At 41.5% G+C, this 23,924-nt stretch overlaps 1 protein-coding gene across 5 annotated transcripts in view; it reads right to left on the bottom strand.

The window, feature by feature from the left end:
• The window catches only part of frmd4a (FERM domain containing 4A), a 71,268-nt gene extending 47,791 nt beyond the window's left edge, over nt 1-23,477 (bottom strand). For 2 of the 5 annotated variants that reach the window (XM_017405783.3, XM_017405784.3), the window contains exon 1: nt 13,622-14,088. In XM_017405783.3, coding sequence (XP_017261272.1) covers nt 13,622-13,714 — 93 coding nt within the window. In that variant the 5' untranslated portion in view covers nt 13,715-14,088. Of the gene's footprint in view, nt 1-4,526; nt 4,710-13,621; nt 14,089-22,866 lie in introns of those variants that run through there. The other 3 variants (XM_037978432.1, XM_037978430.1, XM_025003720.2) reach the window with 3 other exon arrangements.
• Between the last annotated feature and the right edge of the window lie 447 nt (nt 23,478-23,924).

Raw genomic sequence — 23,924 nt, 5'->3', positions numbered from 1 at the left:
GGAGATTAAGGACTACTTACCTGGGACCACGTCGATACTCACCTACTGGAACTGGCTCGTTACTCCTGGAACTCTGGAACCTCTCCTCCTCTCTTCGGCGCTGAATTCATCTCCTGGACCTGTAAGCAAATAAGAAACGTTACTGGCACCACCTAGCAAATAACCTGGATCAAGACTCGTACCCGAGACTCACCCAGCTCTCCTTCTCTTTCAGACACCTCCGGATACCGCCCACTGTACATAGCTTGCACTTTGTAAATAAATTCACTTACCGTTATTTTCGTCTCCGTGTTTTGGTCTTGGTTCCGCTCTCTCTGGACAGATTCCCCTGAGTTATGACATTTTCACATATTTATAGAAAAAACATTTTATCACAAGGCACCAAAACCTAAAAAAAAATTAAAATAAAATTCCAAACATACTGCTACAAACATTTTAAGAGAACAAAAACAGCAAAACAAATCCATATAAATTAGAGCTGGCACTCTGTGGCTCTGATATGCTCTCACATCTTTTCTTAACTGCACGTTGATTAGCTTTTGGGTTTCAGTGCATTATGGGACATGTAGTATTAATGGTTTATGTACTGTACACTCACAGGCAAGGTTTAATATAAAATATGATCTTTGCCAGCCATAATTGTCACATGACCTGAATCTGACCCGCAGACCTTAATTTGGTGCATGTGAAGTAAACACCTAATTAAGCATGAGATCATCTTATTGAGTAGTGTGACATATTCGAGTTTGGTGAGGTTAAGAAGCTTAAAATACACAGCCATTGCGCTCCATGTATAGAGGAGGGATGTTGTAACTTTAATATTTAATGCAGCAAAGCTTTAAATCACCAGATGACTCATAAAGCACATTTATATTAGCAAAAATGTTGACAGATTAAACTTTAATCATGACTTTTACATTTATTTTGGCAACAAAACATTAAATTACATTTTAACTGATGAGGAATCTCTACAGGAGCCTCATTCAGTACGTTCAGATGCCAACAAAGCCTTAGCCCCTCTAGCTTTTCCTCTTTCACACACTCACAATTACGCTCACATACCAAACATTTGATAAACCTGGGAATGGAGCAGTGGAAATGCTTTCCAGATGAACTATGCAAATAAGACCAAATCTCCAGGGAGACACCGTTAAACGACTTTAACCACAAACACAGGCTAAGGGGAGGGGGGCGGGTATGTGAGAGCCTATGCAGGGATATCAAACACAAACATGCCTCAAGGTGGCTGCCAACAAATTAGAAAATTACAAAAAAAATAAATAAACAAAGTAAAGGACTATTTTTTGGCGAAAAGGGCCTCCTGTCCTTCCCCTCAGAAAAGTTCCCACTGTTGGTTCTGGGAAAGAAATTCTCACATTCAGATCATAACTCTGGCAGTGAGAATAAAGGTTGCTGACAGACGGCAGTAATGATTAAAATCCCTCAGTAGGAAGTCACAAGTTCAACTTCATTCTCCATCCAACGGTTACTTGGATGGAAAGCGGGGGGAAAAAACGGAAGGTTGGGAATTAGCAAAAACACACAGATTTCCCATTCTGAGTATTTGCCTACATGTCATCAAGTTATTGGCCTCTGTTTCAGTGGAATGTGAGAACAAAGGGATGATAAAGTGAACATGAGAAGCAGATGGGCTGAATAAAAATAAGAGAGTACAGTCGTGACCTGATTCAAAAAAGCTGCTGGTTAAAACCATACTTTGAAAAATCCACTTGTTTAAAAACAACACATTATGACTGAAGGCCCATAACTTACAGGACCACAAACAAAGAGAACTAACCGAACAGTTACAAATGAGCTGAGTCCGTGACACAAGAAGGATTACGCAGTTTGGATGTTTTACATTGTGTCTTTTCTTTGTATCATAATGGTGCTCTTCAGTGGGATAAGGAATATGATTTAAGACAGATGGTCTCACAGGGAAAACCAGACCAGATGAGTAGGAATAAACTGGTCTGGTTTTCAATCGTACACAAGATGCAGGGCGGCAAACAAGTTAACACAGCAGCAAGACCTAATACATATGCATGATAGATGGGACATGATGTAAGATTTTAAATATGTATAAAACTTTTCTGACGGGTAACGTTGCTAGGAAACAGTTGAGATCTAAGTTTATTTGGCCTCCAGGAAAACCAGCTTCCTGCCTGCTCCTGTTATTAACAAGTGCTGTGACAGGAAATAAATGAGTCTTACTAGGATGTTTACCTTGTCAAGTCTCAAAAAAAAGACCTAGAGGGATGCTAAACACACTTGGCTTTGCTCACAAGTCACTTCTGCTTCTCGAGAACAAAATAAAGGCAGGCAATAACTTTTGATAGTTGCGTTTAAAATGATGCAAGTCAACATGATTTTTTTAGCAAGCCAAGGGAAGCCCAACCACCTGTGTTTGCTGTGGCCTTTGCAGTTGCAGGATATCCTTCCTTTGGAATGGGATGGGGAGTGATAGGAAGGGGAGGGGGAGAAACTGAGAAAAAGAAACAATGTACACAGCTGAAATCGATATGAGTGGAAAGCAACATGAGAAATGACAAATAATCACCCAGAGACACTGTCTCTCACAAGCACAGCAGAGTGCTGCCCCCACACGCCTGCTGGTTCTAACCCTGTTTACAGGGTCACAACACAAGAGGAAAACGTGTGACTGGAGGCTGTTGAGTCAATATTACTCAGTCTGATGTATAAAAGTGTGAACACACGGCTGCATTCTCTTATAAGGCAAAGAAGTGCACGTGTGTGTGAGCAAATAACGTTTCATGAATGCTGCATTGTGCTGGTTAGTGTAGCACAACAGCTTTATCAGACAGGCTGCTGCTTCTCACAACACGCAAAGAACTGCGAGCGGAAAGTCATCACATTCACACACACTATGTGTCACACACTACTGTGGAGTAGGGTAAAATATGTGGGCTAGGGATATGAGCGAGACTATTTGGCTGCTGGTGATGGATTCTTTTGCCAGAGTTGAAAAAAGTGAAGTAATTTGAGTGGGAAAAGCAAAAATAGAAAGTCTGCAGCAGAGCAGATTAGGTCCAAACACTGAGATGGAAATGTTCTGTTATGTTGTAGGGGAGGACAAGTGAAAAAGAGGTTGGGAAACTGTAGAGAAAATGAAAAAAAGACTGACAAAATGTGTAGAGACAGTTAACTCCTTCTCTCTTCACATCAGTCGTGCACTTTTGCGTGTGTCACTCGTGTGAGTCTGTGTTTCTCATTAAAGAAAACCATCAGCACACTAAGGCAGGGATATCCCCATCCTCCTGCCTGACACGGTGGACCTCAGCTTCTCTGCCTTTGCAGCCACCTCCACCTTGGACCATTCCTCTCTGTATTGTTTACAGCCCATCAAAACACATGTCTGCAGGATGTTTGAGGAAAAGTGTTGTGAAAAGTTCGCTTCAGTGCAACCTCTGTTAGATGCATTTGTCTCTGAAACAGGAGGGGTTCTAAGGATGGCGTGGTATAATTTTCAGCTTCCTCTGATTGTGTTCCCCTCCCTCAGGATGCTTAATCTTAAGAGCTACATGAGACCACATTTAAAGACAAAAGTTAGAATAACATCTAAGCTTATTTCTCTCTTGAGAATGAAAGAGGAATATGAGCAAAAAGGCAGGAAAACATAATGTGTGTGCGTGTGTGTGCGTGTGTGCATTTATGTACTGATAGAAAGATAAACCCAGCAGAATCTCTCTATGAGCCTGTTGGGTTTGTTCTGGTGCTGACAGCTGCATACAGGGCACACGGGGTGCCTGCAGAATACTAATAGCTTCATGAAAGACTTCAGCACCGAATCAGACACATTGAAGTGAATACTGATCAACCATTTTGCTGAATCACAGCTTGAAAGACAAAAACCACAAAAGACTTTGTCACTGCTAAAATGCAATCAAATGCAAGTCATATACACTGAGGAATTAAAGCAAATTGGCACATTAGGTTCGTCAAAAGTTTCTAAAGAGCTGACAAAAAGAGAACAACACTGCAAAATAGTATATGTTTTTTTGTTTTTTGGTAAATATCCACCATTTGGAGCATAGTTCCACTTACCAGCTTAACTGCTTAGTTACAGGCTGGCAGTACAACTTCCTGTTATTCTTTGTTCCAACCACTAAGACCAAAAAAAAAAAAAAAAAAACAGTGGCAGCTAAAAACAAAAAGAATTCTCTGCTGCAGATTAAAAAGGCTGAAAAAAATCTAACCTAATTCTGTCTTTTGTGCTTAATGAAACAAATCAGTCAAGTTTAACCCTGCTCTTGTTTTTGGTCATACAGCCTATTTCTTGAAGGGCATACCTGGCCTGCAGTACATCATCTGCTCCCTCCGTTGCTCTCTCGTTCAGCCTCAAGCCTTGACACTCAGATATGAAATGTCCTTTATAAACAACATTTTTTTTTTCTCCCTGATGGGACAGCAAGTAAGTACACAATATGTGGGAGCAAATGTAATTCAGGCTTTATCATATGCACATCTATTCATATTTTCACTGTTTTGAGTATCTGGAGGCCTACCTGGTACAAAGGTCTTGAAACACACCTGTTTGTGTGCAAGAGATGCAGAGGCCCAGGAAGGTTCCTGGAGTGCACACAAAGGCGTCGGATGGCTGTGGAGCCAAGAGTCCACAGCAGACCCCACCGAGGACAGACCACCTCATCCAGACCCATCAGGATCGCATCCATTTCTGCACCAACTAACTCAGCTTGATTTGAATTCAGTGAGCCAACCAGTTATCACGTTCAGAAAGCTTTTTTCTTACTGGTGAACAACAAAGGGGAAGAATCCACAAAGGCCCAGGTAATAAAATAAGTGTATGATTAGCCTTTAATTGTCCTTGTGGTATCCACTTAGCTCCAGTAGATAATATTCAAGCCATCCCTGGAGAAAAATCTCTCTGTCTTCTGTCTCAGTGGCATTCACCGGTCTGATGCCTCCTCAAGGTCAAACTCATCCAGTCCTTCTGTCCCAGTCTCACACAGCTAATGCTGAGTTTCTCACTCCTCTTCCTCCTCTAGTCCACTCTTCTTTCTTCACTCTGAAGCAACACAGCCTCTGTTCCCTGGCCTCACATGCCACAAACACAAACATTCCCACTAAGGAAATGCAGCTGGTCACTCAGTTTCTCTGACTGGCACTTGGTTTTAAAGTGATATGCACTCTTGTACAGAGGAGAGAAACCAGTCGTCTCACTTTCTCCTCTCAGAGTGTCAGTTTCTGGGCAAAAGGGATATCCTTACAAGCTGAACACCTCTTCCACGCCTGCCCAGACCGAACCCTATTTGCATGTTTATAACTCACAGCCAAGGAACATTCATGTTCAGAGACATTTTACACAAGTTTGGATGCTTGTGTGTATTTATAAAAACTGAATTACAGTGAATAAACACAAACATTGTCATCTGGTCTCAAAAGGATGAGTTTTTCACTGCCCGACGGCGCTGGGACTTTAGCCAAAATATTTTTAAAAAGTACACATTTTTCCTTTCAGCCAATGTTCCCAGGCTTGACTGTCCCAATCTGACCTAGAAAATTCTCAGGGAAAAAAAAAACTTGAATAAACAACCTTTTTATCCATTTATCAGATAGATAGCATTTATTGTCATCGAACAGAATTCAACGAAATTTCCACCGCAGCTCCCGTGCAAGAGGTCAAATATATACAGTATAAATAAGCAAACACACAATAATAATAATATCAATATATACAACTAAATTAACTAAAGGCACTCAACAATACCAAAGAAGTAGCAGCAGGTCCAATTATGGCAAAGTACAGATAATGTAACAGTGCAAAGTGCAGAACAATATGGCTGTGTGGTGGTGGAGAATATGTATGTGTGACTGCGAGGTTATGATATATGTTGGAGGGGGGGACGGCAGGGAGTAATGGCTCTGACGGCTGTGGGGAAGAAACTGTTTCTCAATCTATTTGTTGTAGTCCGTATATTTCTGTACCGCTTGCCCGATGGCAGCGGCACGAACAGTCTGTGACCCGGGTGGCTGGAATCCATCGCTATGGATCCAGCTCTCTTCTTGACCCGGTCTGTGTAAATAGAGTCCAGGTCTGGGAGGGGGCATCCCACAATGCCTTGTGCTGTTCTCACCACCCGTGTAAGTTGTTTCCTCTCCAGTGCTGTGCAGCTACCATACCACACAGTCATGTTGAGGCAGAGGATGCTCTCAATCATCGCCCTGTAAAAGTTCACGAGCAGCCGTGAGGAAAGTCCAGCCCGTCTCAGTTTCCTGAGGAAGAAGAGCCTTTGTTGTGTTTTCTTCACCAGGTGGGAGGTGTTTGTGTTCCAGGAGAAGTCAGACGTGATGTGGAGGCCCAGGAACTTGATGTTGTCCACACGTTCCACCACTTCTCCATCTATGAGAAGGGGAGTGTGAGCCGACCTCCTGGACCTTCTGTAATCCACAATGACCTCCTTGGTCTTCCCTGTGTTCAGCACCAAGTTGTTGGCTGAACACCACTGAGTGAGCTGCAGAATCTCATCTCTGTAGTGGGTCTCGTTGTTGTCTGAAATGAGACCCACTACTGTTGTATCGTCCGCGTACTTCACGACTGTGTTTGTGGGGTGGATGGCCACGCAGTCGTGTGTAAACAGGGTGAAGAGAGCTGGGCTGAGCACACAGCCCTGCGGCATGCCTGTGTTAAGGACCAGTGGAGACGATGTTGAGCCACTTATTCTCACCACCTGGTGCCTGTTGGTGAGGAAGTCTCTGATCCAATGACACAGTGAAGCGGGCAGCCCCACCTCAAGTAGCTTCAGCACCAGCTTGTCTGGAATGACGGTGTTAAATGCTGAGCTGAAGTCTACAAATAGCATCCTGACGTAAGTGTTGGGATGCTGCAGATGGGTCAGGGCTGTGTGCAGAGTGATGGAGACAGCATCCTCTGTTGACCGGTTCGCTCTGTAGGCGAACTGAAGGCTGTCCAGGTTTGTGGGGATGAAGTCTCTGATGTACCTCAGAAGAATCCTCTCAAAGCACTTCATGATCACCGGGGTCAGAGCGACGGGCCGGTAATCGTTCAGGCTGGTGATGGACCTCTTCTTCGGTACAGGGATGATGGTGGAAGACTTGAGGCACTGAGGAACCATGGCGAGCTGCAGGGACAGATTGAAAATGTCCAGAAACACTCCTGCCAGCTGGTCGGCGCAGGTTTTCAGCGTCTGGCCTGACACCTTGTCCGGTCCTGGTCAAGCTTTGTTCAAAATGTGTAACAAAATATTAACATATTTAATTAATTTAAATGTACTGATAGAAATCCATGCTTGATATTGTTATTCATTTGCCTTCATACAGTATATAACAATGGCCACATGGAGGCAATACAAACCCCATATACAGTACCGGCTGTGCACAGCCATCAGCGCCTGTGTGTAATTTTTTTTTTTTGTCGGTCTGTTGTAAATGCTTCCGAATGGTGCAGCTAAAACAACACAAATTGAATAATAAATGTCATCTTTTCCCCCAAGGAATATAAACTACAGTATTTTTAAAGCAGAGTAAATTCTTTGTGATCTTCTGGGATTTTTTTTAAAATGTCACTCGCAATATTTAAAATGAAAAACAAGAAAAAGCAGAATGCTTTGTCTTGTAAAAGAAAGGTCTTTTGTCAGACACACTTGATCAATAGAAAATTCAATAAATCGGCACTGAACTGTAATTCTTTAACCTTCCACAAAACTCAGTCTGACTGTGGGTTGTTTAAATGGGATTTTATAGACATCTTTGATTCATTATGAGGTTTATCAGTGCAATAAGATACTTCTTATCTGCAGAGTTGGTGTCTTGTGTGAGGTAGTGTGCAAACAAACTGCTTTAAGATGCCTATAATCATTTGATTGTTAATGGAAATTTAAATAAATTTAAAAAAAAAAGCCTCATTTCCCCCTGTAAATCAGCAATGCATTTTAAACATTTCACAAAGATCCATACTAGCAGGGATCAAATAAACTTTTTAAGTCATCCTTCTCTCTCAGGACCTCTTCTCGTTCTCTCACTGTGTCTTGAGAAACCCATGAGGAATGTGCGCTGTTCCTACGGTGTGAATTTTCCAAAATGAAACCGGGTTGGACTGGAGATGCTCAACCCCTCAGCAACTGTAATTTATAACGGGGGTGTAAATATTTGCTGTGGTAAGGAGGGAGGCGAGAGGTTGGGTATGACAGTGCTCTGTTCCCATGATTCTACATGTTTGCAGTGTCCCGCTGAATCCTGGGAAAGGTCAGGCCAGCGCTGTGATTTAAACAGACATGACCAGAGTGTCAGCTGGCTGGCCATTACCACAGTAACAAGATGGGGAGGAGAAGACTCGGAACTTTATGTTCAGCACTGTGGTGGACAGTTTTAAAAAAAATGCACTTAGGCAGATACTATTGATGACAGATAAACTCCAAACGTGTACGCACAGTTGTGAGGTCACTCCAGACTTGACACAAACAGGACAGAGGAGGCGAAAACTCTCTCTCTGTAATCTCTAACTTTCTCTCTCTCATGCTGCCCCTTTAATCTCTCCCTCTCATCTCTCTCTATCTCCCAATCTTCCTCCTGCTCTCTGATCTTCACTCAGGCATGATATACTGGAGCGCAGGCGAGTCAGACGAGGAGAAAGGAGGAGAGCGGTAGAGGGAAATGGGTCACACATGCACAGTTAATTCAGGAGAACATTCTCAGCTGAGGCTAGATAAATTCCCTGAAACCGTTGTTTCTCTTTGAATGGAACAATAAACCTGGCTTTTAAGCTCGTTTGAGTTAAATTTTTATCATAGATGTGTTTTCAAGCTGCTGTGACAGAAAGAAAGATTGTGAGTGGCATAAGTGTGTAGAGCCAGGCCGAAATTCAATTCCAATCAGTCGGCTTTAATGTGATTGTATTAGAAGTGCAAGCAGGAAAATCAATGACATAATACAATGTAGCTGAAGACAAGCATGACAGCAGGGAGACTTTCTCTTGGTCATGAGCTTCACTTTGCAACAAATCAAACAAGAAACACTCTGCATGTGAGCAAAGAACAACACGCGTTTGACAGCATTAATCCTTGGAAGTATCGGGACTCTCTCAAATGTAGAAGATGACCCAGTTCTTGTGTTTTATTCTGTATTATATTACACACATGCACAGAAGGGGGATTCACTCAAGAAAACAGGGATGCACGCAAACTCTCTCATGAGCTAATCATTCTCTCCAGTTTGCCTTGCAGATAAATATTAATGAGGATTACCATATTACTGCAGTACACCCACAGGAAAACAAGAGACTGCATCTCTTTCTAACGCTTTCGCGCTTTCTTTTTGTCACTCATTCAGACACGCACACACACATTTCTGCTGGTTCTGCCATCTTCGAGAAAGTCTCAACAATCTCCCACCTCTTCTTTTTGTTTTTCTTACACTGTCACCGCAGGACTGACACACAAATTTGTGCCATACACACACACACATTTGTGTCATACACACACATGAGCTATGAATAAACTCCTTCATATAAGTGATTCACAGACAGACAGTGCCTCTGTTCTCATTGAGACACGCTATCTTCGTGCAACAAAGGACGCAGATTGTGCTTGGATATTTAAAGAACATTTCGGGGTCTCCACTTCCTGTTTTAGGGGGAGATAGAATTCAGATTCTTTCCCATCAGCCCACACTCCTCTTCCTCCCGTTTTTTTTTTTCTCCATCCTGTCTTTCTGCGTCTTTAGAGAATCCCATGCTGTCATTTCTGAGAAGAGAGAAGCAGAGATAATGAAGAAACCATTCTGGGCTCTGCGTGAAGGTGGCAGCGGATGGAAAGGCGCAAACACAAAGACAGACATCATTCGTCCATCTATCCGTCTTTTCATCCATCCAATGGGAGATATTTTGGCAGTGGATACAAAAGTCCAATCTCACCATAGCTACCCTGCTAACAGTCTGTCTCTACAGAGAAAACACATTATCGGCAACTCACTGCCTTCTGCCTGCACCCGCAGCCAGTAGGTGATCATCTCCTCATTTGATCGTGCAGCGTTTAGATTTACTTTGAACTTGCACGCAGCTGTGTCATGAGCCTATAGGTCCGCGGGTTGGTTTTGGATGGGGAATAAAAGAGAGAAAATGAATAATACCACAGTGTGATGAAAGAGACGGGGCGGAGAAGAGGGTGGGAGTCTCCTGCATGTCCCCCCCCTCCTTTCCTCACTTGCTCAATAACATTCTTCTTTCTGAGCTGCCTTAGGGAGAAAAGGGGGTCCCCTTTCATGCCAAACAGGGTGTGGTGCAAGGCCTTCAGGAGCTGTATGTTATCCCCACCTCGTTCTTTTTTCTCCCTCTTCTTCTCTTTGTCTGTTTAATTGGACCGACTGACCACAGCTCTCACCTACAGTCCTGCGGGCATTTTGAAATCCCAGGGAATCAATACTGTAGTGGGCTGCTGGGGCAACAGCTCGAAGCTCGAAACAGATCCATGCTGGCAGGGGGTGGAAAATAAATTAAACAGAAACTTATGCCGGGTCTTGTTTTTGTGCTTTAGTGGCCACGTCAACTTTTAACGTGCTTGGATGAATTAATGTCGAAACAATTAGATCAACCTGACCACACCAACTGCCGGGGTCCAACACTGACCTTTTCTGTGATTGGTGCAGACAAACTGTTTTAAGGTAACAAGGATTGATTAGTATTCCTGCCTCATCACTTGCCTGGCTGCTCCTAGCTTTCAGGCGTAAACGGGTAAATTGCATTCATCTTTTGCCTCTAAATGTGTTTCAAAACATGTGTTTGTGTGAACTTCTCCCTCTTTGACAGTGATCCGCCACTTCCACCTTAATGCCATCACGCCCCCCAGCAGTGCCCCGACAACAACATGAAGGGCTGTTCATCCTACAAATTTAGGCACACAAAAACACACTCATAACCACACACGCCAGACTTAAATACAGACCCTCTTCTATTTATTTGTTTTGTTTTGAGCTTAATTTGATTTAAAATAAAAATCGGCTTAACGTGACACCAGGATAACAAAGGCGGAAGATAATCCTAATTCAGACTGCTCAGACGGAATCTAAAGAGAAAACATCCCCTCAAAAGAAGATGTCAACGTCCTTTGCAATTTATCACCATATTATGGGACGGACAAAGACTTAAATATAAGTACTTCTATCCCTTTTGTCAAGTTTTAGTTTCTTAATGCAAGTGAAAGCAAAAATGAAGATCCTGGGCATGTTATGATGTGTAGGAAAAATATTTGTTTGGAGAAAGTCGTGATTCATAAAGAAAAAGAGGGTGTCACCTTATTACCCACAGTTGTAACTAACGTAACCAGGCATTTTCTAAAATCTGCCATTGTTCTTGAGTGCGAACAAAGATGGCCTTTTCTTGTAGATACAACTCAATTAAATGTGAAAGAAATCCGCATCCATCACAAACCACTGACGCAGACACGAGGCGATTTATCTGAATTAGAAAAGTGACAAGGCACAGATGAAAAGATGGCTCTTCATTTTGCAATTTGAACATTAATAATAAAAAAAAACAGTCAGTGAGATTTGGTTTATTAACATTTTTCAAGCCAGTTAATAAATGCTAATAGTTTATAGACTTGAGCAGTATTTAGCCAGAGGCAATGAACTTTCACCAACCAAAGCATGTTCACTGGAAACCAAGAGGACAACAAAGGCTTCTAAGCATGCCAAAATGCATTTACTTTATTCTAGGTTGGCATACGTTTCCACTCAGCTAATTTAGTTGCTTATAGACAGATATTTTGTGGATATATATTTGCATGATGTTTCCTCTCCGGATTGTACAGCTAATGCAGTTATAAAAGGCTGAGATTGGATGTGATGGCTGTGAGTTATCTAACATAACATGTCGGAGCAGGACAGAGCTGCAGCTGTGTATAAAAACGAAAGTATGTCTCAGTAAAGACACGGTGTACAATCAGAGACCTGCCGTCACAGTAAAAAGAGTTGGTCTTTGTTTTCTTCCTGTGTGGTCAAACTTATCTGACACGTTCAGTATCTTACACACACAGCAAATACACACTTACAGAATCCTCACATATTTATTTGCACAAAGGCACAATAATGCAAGCAAGTTTATGCAAATCACTACTCTTCAATCTGTCTGCTCACAGCTGGCTCCAAGAAAAATGCGAGGCAGGGAAAAGGAATGCAATCAGGATCAAGAGACTTCTCCTCACAGTGCATAAAAATCTGCTTTTCTCCATTAATTAAGGTGATTTGATTAACTGTGAGTGTATGTGTTTTTGGCCAATCAAATGCTGGAGTTTCTTCTCCCAAAAGGAAAATGAATATTCCACTTCCTTTCCAGATTCAGGTTTGGCCACCTAAAATCTTTGTATAGTGGGCCTGGAACGCATAAGATCACAATCTATCTTGTGTTATCTGAGTCTTTCCTTCCTCTGAAGTCTTCGACTTCAGCACAACTCAAGCAACCCAGCAGTGTCGTTTGTACTGTGCTTAGGAAGGATGCTGACTGTCTGTGGGGGTGGCAGGGTTCTGTGGCTGGGCTTATTAAAATGAAAGCCACTTTCATCCAGTATACAATCAAGCGGTGTGATTTATGAGCAAGTGTGTGTATACTTGTGTGTACAGCTGTATCCGCTGTGTGCACAGTTACAAAGACACAGGTAGTTCTTACAGTTCTTAGACATCTCAGTCACTCAAAGATGCAGCCTAAAATCATATTACAATGTACTAGAAGAGACAGATTTCAAAAGGTAGATAGAATTCTCTTGTGTGTGACCTTGAAGGCACTTTGTGATGTGCAGTTTGGAAGGGCTGCAAGCCTGAATCGCTCATCACCTGAACACACACTGTGCTTAAGTCTGATTCACTTAATACCAGTGTATTTACAACATGAAAGAGCCCCAATGTGCATCTCTTTCACAGACACACACATACACATAGCTGCAAACCTTTCTTTACACGCACACAGGCACATGCTTAACTCTAAGGTGGTGTAAACACATTTTCTAAAGAGTAAAAGACCTGAATCATGTGGCAGGTTGCAACCTGTCCTTACAACTAACATAAAGGGTAACTCTGAATGCACATTCCGTATCCAAGCTTAACTATTATCTCTAACCCTCAGTGCACACCCACCAGACTGACAAAAACACGTAAATACCGAGGCTTCTGGTGCCTGGAGGACAAACTGACTTCAGCTGTACGAAAGATATCTAAATACAACACTTTAAACAAGCTGAACTGGAGGCTATGGGTGGTTCGAGTTGATAAAGGGAAGCTATCAAATGTCTGGACTCAGTTTAATTGCCCTGACAGTGACAGGCGAAGAAGCTACACTCAAAGACAGCTCTCCCACAGAGAAACTTCCCTATAACCTTGAAAGTGAGGATGGCGGCGGAATACATTTCCAGTGACAGACTGAGAGCTGCAAAGATTGACAGACTCACACTGACAGGGAGAAAACACTGAGAAGTATTGTCCATTGTGGAGATTAAAAGCTTTGCTCTTGACTTCCACCAACTCAAATCTAATACTGGATTAGCCAAGGAGCCTTTAAAATCCCACTCACACAACCAAACGTGGTCACACAAGACAAAGTTAAAGACAAGACAGAGAAGGTGAGGAAGTGTCTTACCCTCTCCCCGCTGTTCCTCCGCAGAGTCCCCACCGGCAGCTTCAGCATCAGCCGGCGGGTTCTCCCGGGCGTCACAGCTCCCTGGACCACCATGGTTCGCTCCAGGGTTTGTGTCTCTGTGGGTGTGCGAGCATGTGTGTGAGCGTGTGAGGTGGGTGTCCTCGCCGTCCCGTCCAGCCTGACAGCCGTGCTCCGCGCGAGCTTCAGCGCGTGGATGTGTACGAGTGAAGGAAGTGTGTGTGTGTGTGTGTGTGTGATGTGGAGAACTCCCTCTCTGGTCCTATGTACCTCTCTCAGCTTCAGTTTCCCTCTCTGTGAAAACACTGCCCATGACTCTGCTCCGCTCAGCACACACACACACACAAACACACACACTAGTCTGCCGCTCAGGAGGTGAATGAGTGTGTGAGAGTGTGCGGGAGGCTTTGTCTCCCTTCTCCTCTCTCTTCCCCTGCTCCGACTGCCTCCCCTCCCTCCCACTCCTACTCACTTCCTTCAGTTGGGGGTTTAACCAGGTCACTGGATTAATGTGACGTCGCTGCTCTTATTAGCATATGCACACGTGACACAATAATAATTTTTGGTGAGCGCACACACACACCCACCCACACACACATTTCCAGCCCTTACATAGGGAATCACGTGGGGAACCTCAAAAGGAATATGGGATGTTTTGCCATCTGGTTGGGAGATTATCTTTGAAATCCCACATCCAGCTTTCTCTCCCTGCCCTGTCTGAGCTGAGACACAAAGGCGGGAGTCGCACACATATAGAGATGAGCGTAGAAATGAACACAGCTCATGGATGCAGACAAGGCCGGACCTTCCAATGGGCTTATTAGGGCAGTAGCCCAGGCCCCCGAGATTTAGGGCCCCACAAACTACAGTACTATTATTGCTTTAATAATTAAATGGTTTCCAAGCGCCTTATTTTACTCATTTCCAATGAGGTGCAAGTCAATGTCACTGAAAAGAGTTTTTCTTTGTTGAAGCCTACATCTATTGCAAACTGCTTCATGGTTTCTGGTGGGTCTTTGGTGGGTTTCTGACTAATTTGCTCCAGACCTTTTATAGTTTTTAAGTCAATACAGTATAGTTTTGCTAAATGACTTTACTCTGTGTAACTCTGAGCCATATTGTTTTTTAAATATTTCTATTTCTTTCTAGAGAACTGAAGCAGTCTTTCAGTTTTATGTACTTATTCTGTATTTTCTCCTTCATCTAGAAGTCCGTGCAGCAAAATCATTTTATGGATGTAAGTTCTATCAAACAACCTTATTTTTCATAAAGTCAGGTTGTAGGTTGCAGTTTTTGTCTCAGATTTTTTTTTTAATCAAAAACCTAATTTGCATTATATAATCTTGATACATTAAGATTAAAGGTGATCGTACTGTAGTTTGTAGCTTTTTAAAAGTGTTGCTTTGTTGTTTGGCTCACTGATATCTTGATCTTTTTTCATTGTCAAGATACTTTAAAATGATTTGGTTTTTGAGTTTCACTAGAGAACCTGTTCAGATTCACTAGTGGTCTGTCCAGTGGTAGCTAATTAAAAAAGTAAACAGTGGCTTAGTAGACTTTTTCGTAATTTCAAATAGTCAGTCTATAATTTTTCTATGCTTCAGACATTAGATATTACATTAAAGCTAAGAGCAGCTGTGCTCTGTGTCACTCAAAAAGTTAAAGTTAATGTGCACATAATCACTATTGTATTTTGTGTAAGTCTAAAAAGAATCAATATAGGGCTCTCAAAGTAGCTCTAACTTAGGGGCTCACAACCTTTTTAATACTGCCTTGCATGCAAATATTGATCATACTATCACTTTTTCACTGTCTGTACAGTGGAAAGTACAGAAATTATTCTGATTTTGATTTATTTTTTAAAGCAGAGGCAGTAGCTGATTAATATATCTGTAGTTACAGCCACAGAGGGCTGCAGGGAGCAGCAACCCCTTGTTCAGCTGAGTCAGTCCTCTGCATCCATCACAGTAGTCTTCACATGTCCATTAAAGCTATTGGACTCATGAGTTACAGCTGCGCCAAGTGACTTACTGTCATATTCCCATCATCACTCTCTGCTGAGCTCTGTTTGTTTCTGCACATCAATACTCGGCTGCCAGCTGATTAACTTTAGTTAATCAGTTGAGTATTGATGTGCAACTAACTAAAGCTGCACACAGAGACAACCTTGGCTGGTTATTGGCACACAAGTACAGTAAGGGAGCACGCATATCAGCAAAAACCTTGTTAAAGTGATAGTTTGGCTCTTTTGAACTAGAGTTTTGTGGAAAAACTATGAACAATCAATAGCTTATCTGTTGTAGATAGTTATTTGAATGTTCTTAGTTTGGAGAAATAAAGTTTAATTCTGAGAGGATTGAAAACCCATTGGCTTCTTCAAGTGTGGCCAAGTTCAAAGTGGACAGCTGCCATCTTTAACCCACATCATTCTCTAAAAAACTCACAGTGCTTCGTGCAAATGCTACTTTATAAACCTTTACACTGTCGTCAATGTTTCATTACATGTTAATATATAGACTTCTGCAGTTATTTGCAAGTCCAAACAGCAGCAGGAGCTGCTAGCTGTAGCACCTCCAATGTAGCATGGGACACATTTAATAGGAATAGAAACATTGTAAAAAAGTTAATTTTTAAAAAATGCATTCACATGAACCACTTTGGACTTTTAAAAATGGAAGACAGTAGCAAACCACTTTGGTCTTGACTCTGAGGTAAAACATTCACTGTTCAAAACCTATCCACAGAGCCCCACTGACCCATTCATTTAACGCTGCTGTAACCAGTAGCACTGGATGTCAACATCATACTGTACTTATAGCTTGGTTATCAGAGTCATTAGGTGAGTGATTGACCACAACTTTCCAGATTTAAATAAACACTTGAATGTGCCTCTTCAATCCCTACAAACATAAAAACCTCAACGACTTTTGGTTGCATGTTATTGCATGTGTTTAAGGTGGAGTGAAAAACACACAGGAGTACATAATCGCCAGTTGTAATCCTCAGCCACCATTATTTATTCAACACTCCGTCCCACATCAGTGAGTGAGCGACTGTGGCCTACATGGAAAATATCAGAGGCCTATTTATAAACTTATTCTGCCGACACTCTGGTCTTAAAGGAAACATACTGAGGGAACTGGAAAAAAAGAACTGAAAATATATGATTCATTTCTGACTCTTTGCAGTAAGGCTGATGTTCTGTGAAGTGCAGCTTACGTGTGTGTTGTTGATTCAGATGACAATGACTGAGATGAACTTCTGCTACTGATTTGGGAGAGAAACACTCTCATTGCCTGAACAGAGATCCCAGAGAACAGTGCAGTGGTTGCAATATTCTCCAAACTGAACAGTCTGGTTTGTGATTTTTACTTTTATTATACAAATCCAGTGCACTTAAAATTTTATTTGGAAGGAAACATCCCACTAAAATCAGGCAAATGTGGCTTTGAGTTTGTAATAAAACTGGAGAAGGAGGCACAGGTGAAAGGTTTTTCTAAAAAAATCCACCAAAAAGCTGCAGGATTCTAAGATGCCTTTTGCACTGAAAGCTGCTGCCCTCAAAATGAACCAACGACTATTATTGGAGAGATACAGAAACAAAGAGAGAATGAAAGAATAAAAAAAAGGAATTACTCCCTGATTAGGAGAAATGTTAATGAGAGAAACAAAGCAGATGGATCTTATTTCTGCTGCATGTTTACGTGTTTGTCTGCTTTGTTTGTGGCTGTGATAATAAAAAGCAACAGTTCTAAATTGTAGCTTTCTGGCATTGTTCTGCATTAATTTACCCTGATAACTCAGCCAGCCTCTGCCCACGGCTGTCTGACTCATCCCGACGGTCCAGTTTCTCATTGTGTTTGTGTGTGTTTATGTGCGTGTTTTGTGTAGGAGTGTGTGTTTATGGAATTGCCCTCGAGTTAGACTCTGCCCATCACAAGCAGGAAAGGAGGGGGTTGGATGTTTGTGTTTTGAGACTCCACAAATTGCAAAATATTGCGTTACATCCACATTGCAAGAAAAACAAAAAAAGAAGAAGAAGAAGGGAAAAAAAAGATAAACACTTACATCCTAACAGTTCTACAGTGACAGTGTAATGTAATCAATTTTTCACTGTCTGCCTCTGTTTATGCTTCTTATCTCTTATCTCTGTTTTGTATTATCTCTTGAGAGTGAGATGAGCCGAAAGTGGGGCCTTGCACCCTTTATCGGGCCAGAGCCAATCGTAATGACTTCTCCACAGGGAGCATCTACTTCAATTATCATCCATGCATCAGTGTCTGCGTAAAAAAGGCCCGGGAAACAAGTTTACAGGCTCAACAACGTAGCTGAATTTGTTGAGGAAACTGGGAAATTTGTGCCACCCGCTGAAAAATCTAGGCCATATTTGTACTTTTGAGAGATTTGTTGGAACTCTAGGACAGGTTGTCCCGCTCAAATTGTGTCGCTTAGCTCACATCTGCTCAACCTGCAGGGAGGTAAGTGTGTGTGTGCTCATGTGTGCACATTTTGTACATCTGCTGGTGTGTCTCTCAGCATGATTAACATTTTAGGCACAGGCAGAACTGAGTCAGATTGAATGTACCCTGTTTATTACTTTGATACGATCAACATTACCTTGAAAAATAAGTGTGCCGTGCGTAGCCAGACTCATGCGCTGTTTTTATACAGCCATCCATGAGTTAATGGAATTAGAAATTGTTATTCCAATGGGCCAATCAGTAGTCTATTATGAGGTTGGCTGGGGATTTGAATGGGGTGCTAGATGTGCATTTTGCCCCACTGACTAGAATTCATAACTTGTGAATTATTCTCCCAAGACTACTGAAAAGACTGCGTGTGAGGGACCGATTGACATCAGAATCTTAACTATGCATGCAATGGAAATTAAAGGATGAATAATCATAATTGAACAGTTTATAGATGTGCACAAAGAGAAAATTAAATTTATGATCATTGTTTTTTTTTATGTTTTTTTTTTTTTTTTTTTTTTTTTTTTTTTTTTAAGTCCACAATCACAAAAGGTGATTGGGTGACATTTTAATTCAAATTTTATTCATCCTAACCCCACAAAAACAATATTCGTAGGAAAAATATTTTTCCTTATGTTTTCCATCAGTCAATCATGCTTTCTTTTTTGTTTTTTTTTGCATCAAATGTTGCTTTTTTTTGTAAAAGCTCATATAAAAGGTGGCCTTTAGTATAAGTAACTTATTTACCAGTAAAATGTTATCAAATGCTCAAAGGTAAACCTTGATATGTTTTTTTGAAAAAATATAAAGCCCTTCCAAGAAGGCCAGAATTTAGCTGATGTGAAACAACTTGGGGAGGGTTATGCTTTTCACTACCTTGTTTTCTGTCCACTTCGTGTCACAATATTATTTTAAGACAATGGATAATGATACAGAAACAGAACTTTATTCACAATTACCAGAAGCATTTAACACTGTGGTAATTTGTGCAACCAAAAGATTATGAATAAATGTCTGATGTCTGTGTGTCAGATTTGGAACAAGATTTTACTCTCTGTATACATGTATTAATTCGAGTGCAATGTTTACATCTTTCCTAACATTTTCTTGCCAAGACAAAGATCCCACTTTTAGGTTGTGGTCCACCAGCTGAAAATCACTGTTCTAGAGGAATACAGTGAGGAATATAATTCGACAGGCTTACGTAAAACAAACAAACCAGGTCACTGAAAATGCAAAAAAAAAATGTTCTAACAAACTCTTGGTTCTGAAAGCATGCTGATTCTGACTCTCTCTCTGAATTATTTAGCAAAAGATGAACTGATTACTAGAGGAAGAGGCAGAGCAGGGCCCCTTCCTTGAATTATGGGTGGTGTGACAGTAAAAGGGAGGAGGTCAGTGTGCTTGTAATTGACAGAAAGCAGACTGATTATGTAACAATATCACTACACAAAACACCAAATCAATAGCAACAACACCCCATCAACAGCAGCATGGTCCAAACAAAAGAATGCAGTGTGCTCATGCTTCACATATTCTGTGAGATGCAGCTCTTGGAATCAGTGTGTCACAGTGTTTGTGCCTCAGACAGACTGGATGCTCACAAAAACCACAGACCCTTTGTAGCAGACCAGCTCTGGCAAAGATATCAACCATGGTGCTCTATTGCTGTTGAAAGAAGAGGAGACAGTGGTGCAAAGAGCAAAACAGTGCAGCTGCGATGGAAACAATCCCATCCAGCTGAGGTCTTTCTCTGTCAGAGGAGACCAGGGGGATGGGGGGAAGAAAGGAAGCGATCGGGGAGGAAGAGGAGCGAGAGAGGTACGCTTTGCCTCCAGGCCTTCATCACTGAAGAGATGCACAAGGAAAAGATTGGGAGGTTTCACAGTTTGTTGCCTGCACAAGGAGGGGATTCAATTAAACTACACAAGGACTGAATGCATTTTTAATCAAGCTGCCTAATTTCCTGATGTGACTGTCAGCCTTTGTGTGCAACTGTGAGGCATCTTCTGAAAGAGGAGCTGCCATCTCCCCCTCGCTGAGTGTGTCCTCCCCTCTCTGCTCCGCAGATCAGCAACACAATACAGAGCAGCTTTGGCAGGAGTTGATATGACGTCACATGTTGGCATTTTCCAGCAACCAGAAAATGATCCTGTCAGTGGATACAGATCCTGTCCCTGTTTGATTCATGTCAGAGGATCCATTTGTATCACTGGGAACACAATGTCTCTTCAAAACTGTGATCTTATTTCTTTCTGGAAGACAAAATTTTCCAATCATGAGGTCAGGTGTTTTAAAATGATTATAGTTCCCTGGAACCAAGAGAATTTTTTTGATTGAAAAAAACTTTACTCTTTAAATAAAATTAATTTTAACATCCGCTCCTTTTGAGACAACAGAGCAGTGACCTGCTTTTTCTTGTAGTAAATGGAGCTCTAAAGGATGTTCTGCCTCTGATCCTTTCAGCTTCCCTGAATCATTCATATGCACTGGTGTGCTAATGAAAAAAGCCGTGCAGCCTTGGATATAGCTATATACTCTGCTGCTGCTTCAAGCCAATGAGCAGCATAGATAGGGCTCTGGGGGTTCCTCTCTGCTGGAGGATAGAGAATTGCTGTCATTATTCTAATGACCCTTAATATTTCTGTAACAACCCGAGTCTCACCCAGAGTCACAGACACTTTACACTGCTTCTTTCCTGTTTATATACAGAATATTTGTGCTAAAGGAATATTTTAGATTTTGAGTTTCTGTAAAAATGTGATAAGCTAATTTTTTGATTGACCACAGGTTGAGATTATGTCAGACAGCCCTGATGAGCTTATGACTAGCAGAACAAAATTAAGACGAAAGTGGATTAATGCCATCAAAAAGTCGCCAAAATTTTGCAGTGGTTCATGTAATTGCTGCTTTATAAACCTTTACAACACTATCAGTTTTGTATTACACCATTATTTACATGTAATTCTGTGGTTATTTACAAGTGTAAATGGTAGCAGCAGCGACATGTAGCACTTCCAAGGCATCCAGGGTTTTCATCTGGGAAAACCTTCATCATATTTCTGCCAAAATAACCAAGAAATGTCAAATGTAATAGGTTAAATCATACCATTCACAGGAGTCGCTATGAAATTTTAATGATTTGAGCTGTTTTGGAAGTTAATACATTTGGACTGTATTGACTGGATATAAATGGCTTGTTCAAATGGATCTCCTTCCAAATTGGATTACCACCATCTACAAACAGCTCGAGTTCACAATTTTTAAAATCTGATCCAAATTAAACCCTATTTCTCCAAATTGAGGTTCAAGAGGGTATCTACAGCAGGTAAGATATTAATTGTTAATAATATTTCCATTTAACCCCATTTCAGATTCAAACTTTTGTTTTAGCCCTTCTACTCCTGGTAAGACATTTCATAAAACTGATTAATTTCATGCCTTTATTTGATGGTTCACTAAAAACAGGCTTCTTCTTAGCTCATGTCTGACTTTGTGTGTGTCTGTGTGTGTGTGTTCGTGTGTGTTGGATGTCATGTATACACACAATGCAATATGCACAAATGCTCATCAACCAGACTGGAAAGGTTGCAAGCAATTTGAATATTTCTCATTAAAATATGCAAAGCGGGCAGAAAGCCCTCTGTTTTCCAGCTTCTTTTAGCAATTAAACAAATAAATAAATAAACAATCTAATTAGTGGAGAGCTAATGTAGAGGAAGAAAGCATCACTTTTCCTTTCCATCTCACATGTAGGGCATGAATAATCCAAACTAGTTCTAGCCATAAACAATGACCTTTATTGCTTTAGTCATAAATCAGTTATGAGATGTAAAAAATGACCAAATCTCTAAAATGGATAGATTCAGGCATCAGATTTCTTCATGAATCAGTGACTTTGCAGCCCTGCAGCAGTGGGTTGAGTGCTGATGATGTTCACTGAAAGGCACAGAATATCTCAGAAAAGAGGGGCAGATTACGGTTGCCTTCAACAGATGCCAGTCGCTGTGAAGAATGTTAAAGGGAAACAGCAGCTTAACGACCAAACTCATTACAGCAGCCGGGACATCAATGCAACTAGGGATACTGGCGTTACTGAATGTGCGAGTGCTTATGCAAAGGTAGACCACGCATGCGAGGGAGTGTGACATTTGTGTGTGCATGATGCTGAAAATACTTTCAAATCCACGGGGGCCTCGGTAAACTACCTCTAACCAAGCGCCACGGGCAACAGAAACATCAACATCCATCAGATTTTCTTGTTCATTTTTTTATCCCTCATTTCACCCTTTTTTTCTTTTTACACGGACACTTCTTGCACTCTAAATCAGATAATCTAAAGCTATGTGTGGAAAGGAAAAAAAAAGAGTAAGTGAAGCCAAAACCTCGATTTAGTATTTTATAGCTTCTCAGACGGTTATTAAATAGTCCTAAAGTTTTAACTCACTGGGCTAATTCTGTGCTGAGTAATATTTATATTCATTTAGATTCCTGGTCAGCTAACTTGTTCTCCAGATCTCCTCCTCAGGCACAGGCTCACACACTTAACCAACGTATTTTTTTTTTCCTCTGCCAATTACTGAGGCAACATCTGGCCGAGGCATGAACATATGTTGGCCTTGGGTCGCTAACTGCAATTAAACACAGGAGAGGATACCCATAGGAAACACAGAATAGAAGTGTAGTGACAAAAAATGTTTGTTTGTTTTTTTAAAAAGGATTTTATAGGTTAAAAGTAAACATGAGTGAACTTACAAAAACATCCATAAGCATGTGCTCCATGGTCACTTCTAAGTCTTCCAGCCGAGCCGAGAGAGTCATCCTTTGATGATTTAAAAAATGATCACCAAAAAGAAATGATTTTGTAACAAAATTCTTCTTCCAGCTTAGAATATCAAAGCTCCTTTTTGTTTTTACCTTTCTCACCTGTACAATCATATAATTCTGACAAAAGAGTTAAAGGTGTAACTGAGCCTTTTCAGCCACATAAAGTCCCTGTTCTCCAAAGAATCGTGCCTTGACAGCTTCTAACAGTCTTGCCTTATTTGACTAGGCTTCACTTTCCCCCTCCATTCAGGACAGATTCCCAAACAAGCTGCTGTAATCCAAATCCAATCAGCAAAACATCTTCTGTAAACATGGCTCTGAAAGCCTTGCAACCTTTTGATTGGCGCTCCAAAGTTTCCAAAAAGAGTTGGGGGAGTCCTGTCAAAATGCTTAAATTGCTCCTTTAAGCAGCTTGAGACAAATGATGGGTATTCAGGACAGTGTAGAGCATTGTAGTTGCCTCTGAATGTGAATTATGATCCTCGAGCATGATAAAGACACTAACGAGTTCCCGTCAGAAGGAGAGCAGAAGGTGGATCTCACTGTTTCTGTGAGGAGGAAGAGCTGAGCAGATATAAAGCTTGATGGTCAACCCAGCAGTGATGAGATCACTTCTCCCCAAGTTTTTTTCTATATTTTTCAGTTATACATTTGGTAACTTGCTTGTGTCATTATGCCCAACCTCTTTCCCTCTTTTTGTCTCCCTCTTCCTCTCTGTCCTTTTTCGGGTCTCTGTCCACAGTGGACGTCTTTGTGTGGAGGCAGAGCCTGAGGCAGCTGATGCACAGTTCTGGGTGCTCTCGGCTGGGGTCATCCTTCTCTAACGCTGGGCCTCTCATCAATGGGCCTTTGTGGTAGCCTCATTAAGGGTTGGCCCTGGTTGCTGAGGCTTCCGTAGATACAGGGAGGGCAAAACAAAAGCAAATCGGCCTGGATCTATGACTGAAACTTATGTAACAGTAGCAGGAAAGGTTGGAAGGGGGGGG

This window comes from Kryptolebias marmoratus, linkage group LG11, assembly GCF_001649575.2.
Source record: "Kryptolebias marmoratus isolate JLee-2015 linkage group LG11, ASM164957v2, whole genome shotgun sequence".
Lineage (NCBI taxonomy): Eukaryota > Metazoa > Chordata > Actinopteri > Cyprinodontiformes > Rivulidae > Kryptolebias > Kryptolebias marmoratus.
The sequence above is the reverse complement of the archived record's forward strand: the minus strand, read 5'-3'. Positions and strand labels throughout refer to the sequence as shown.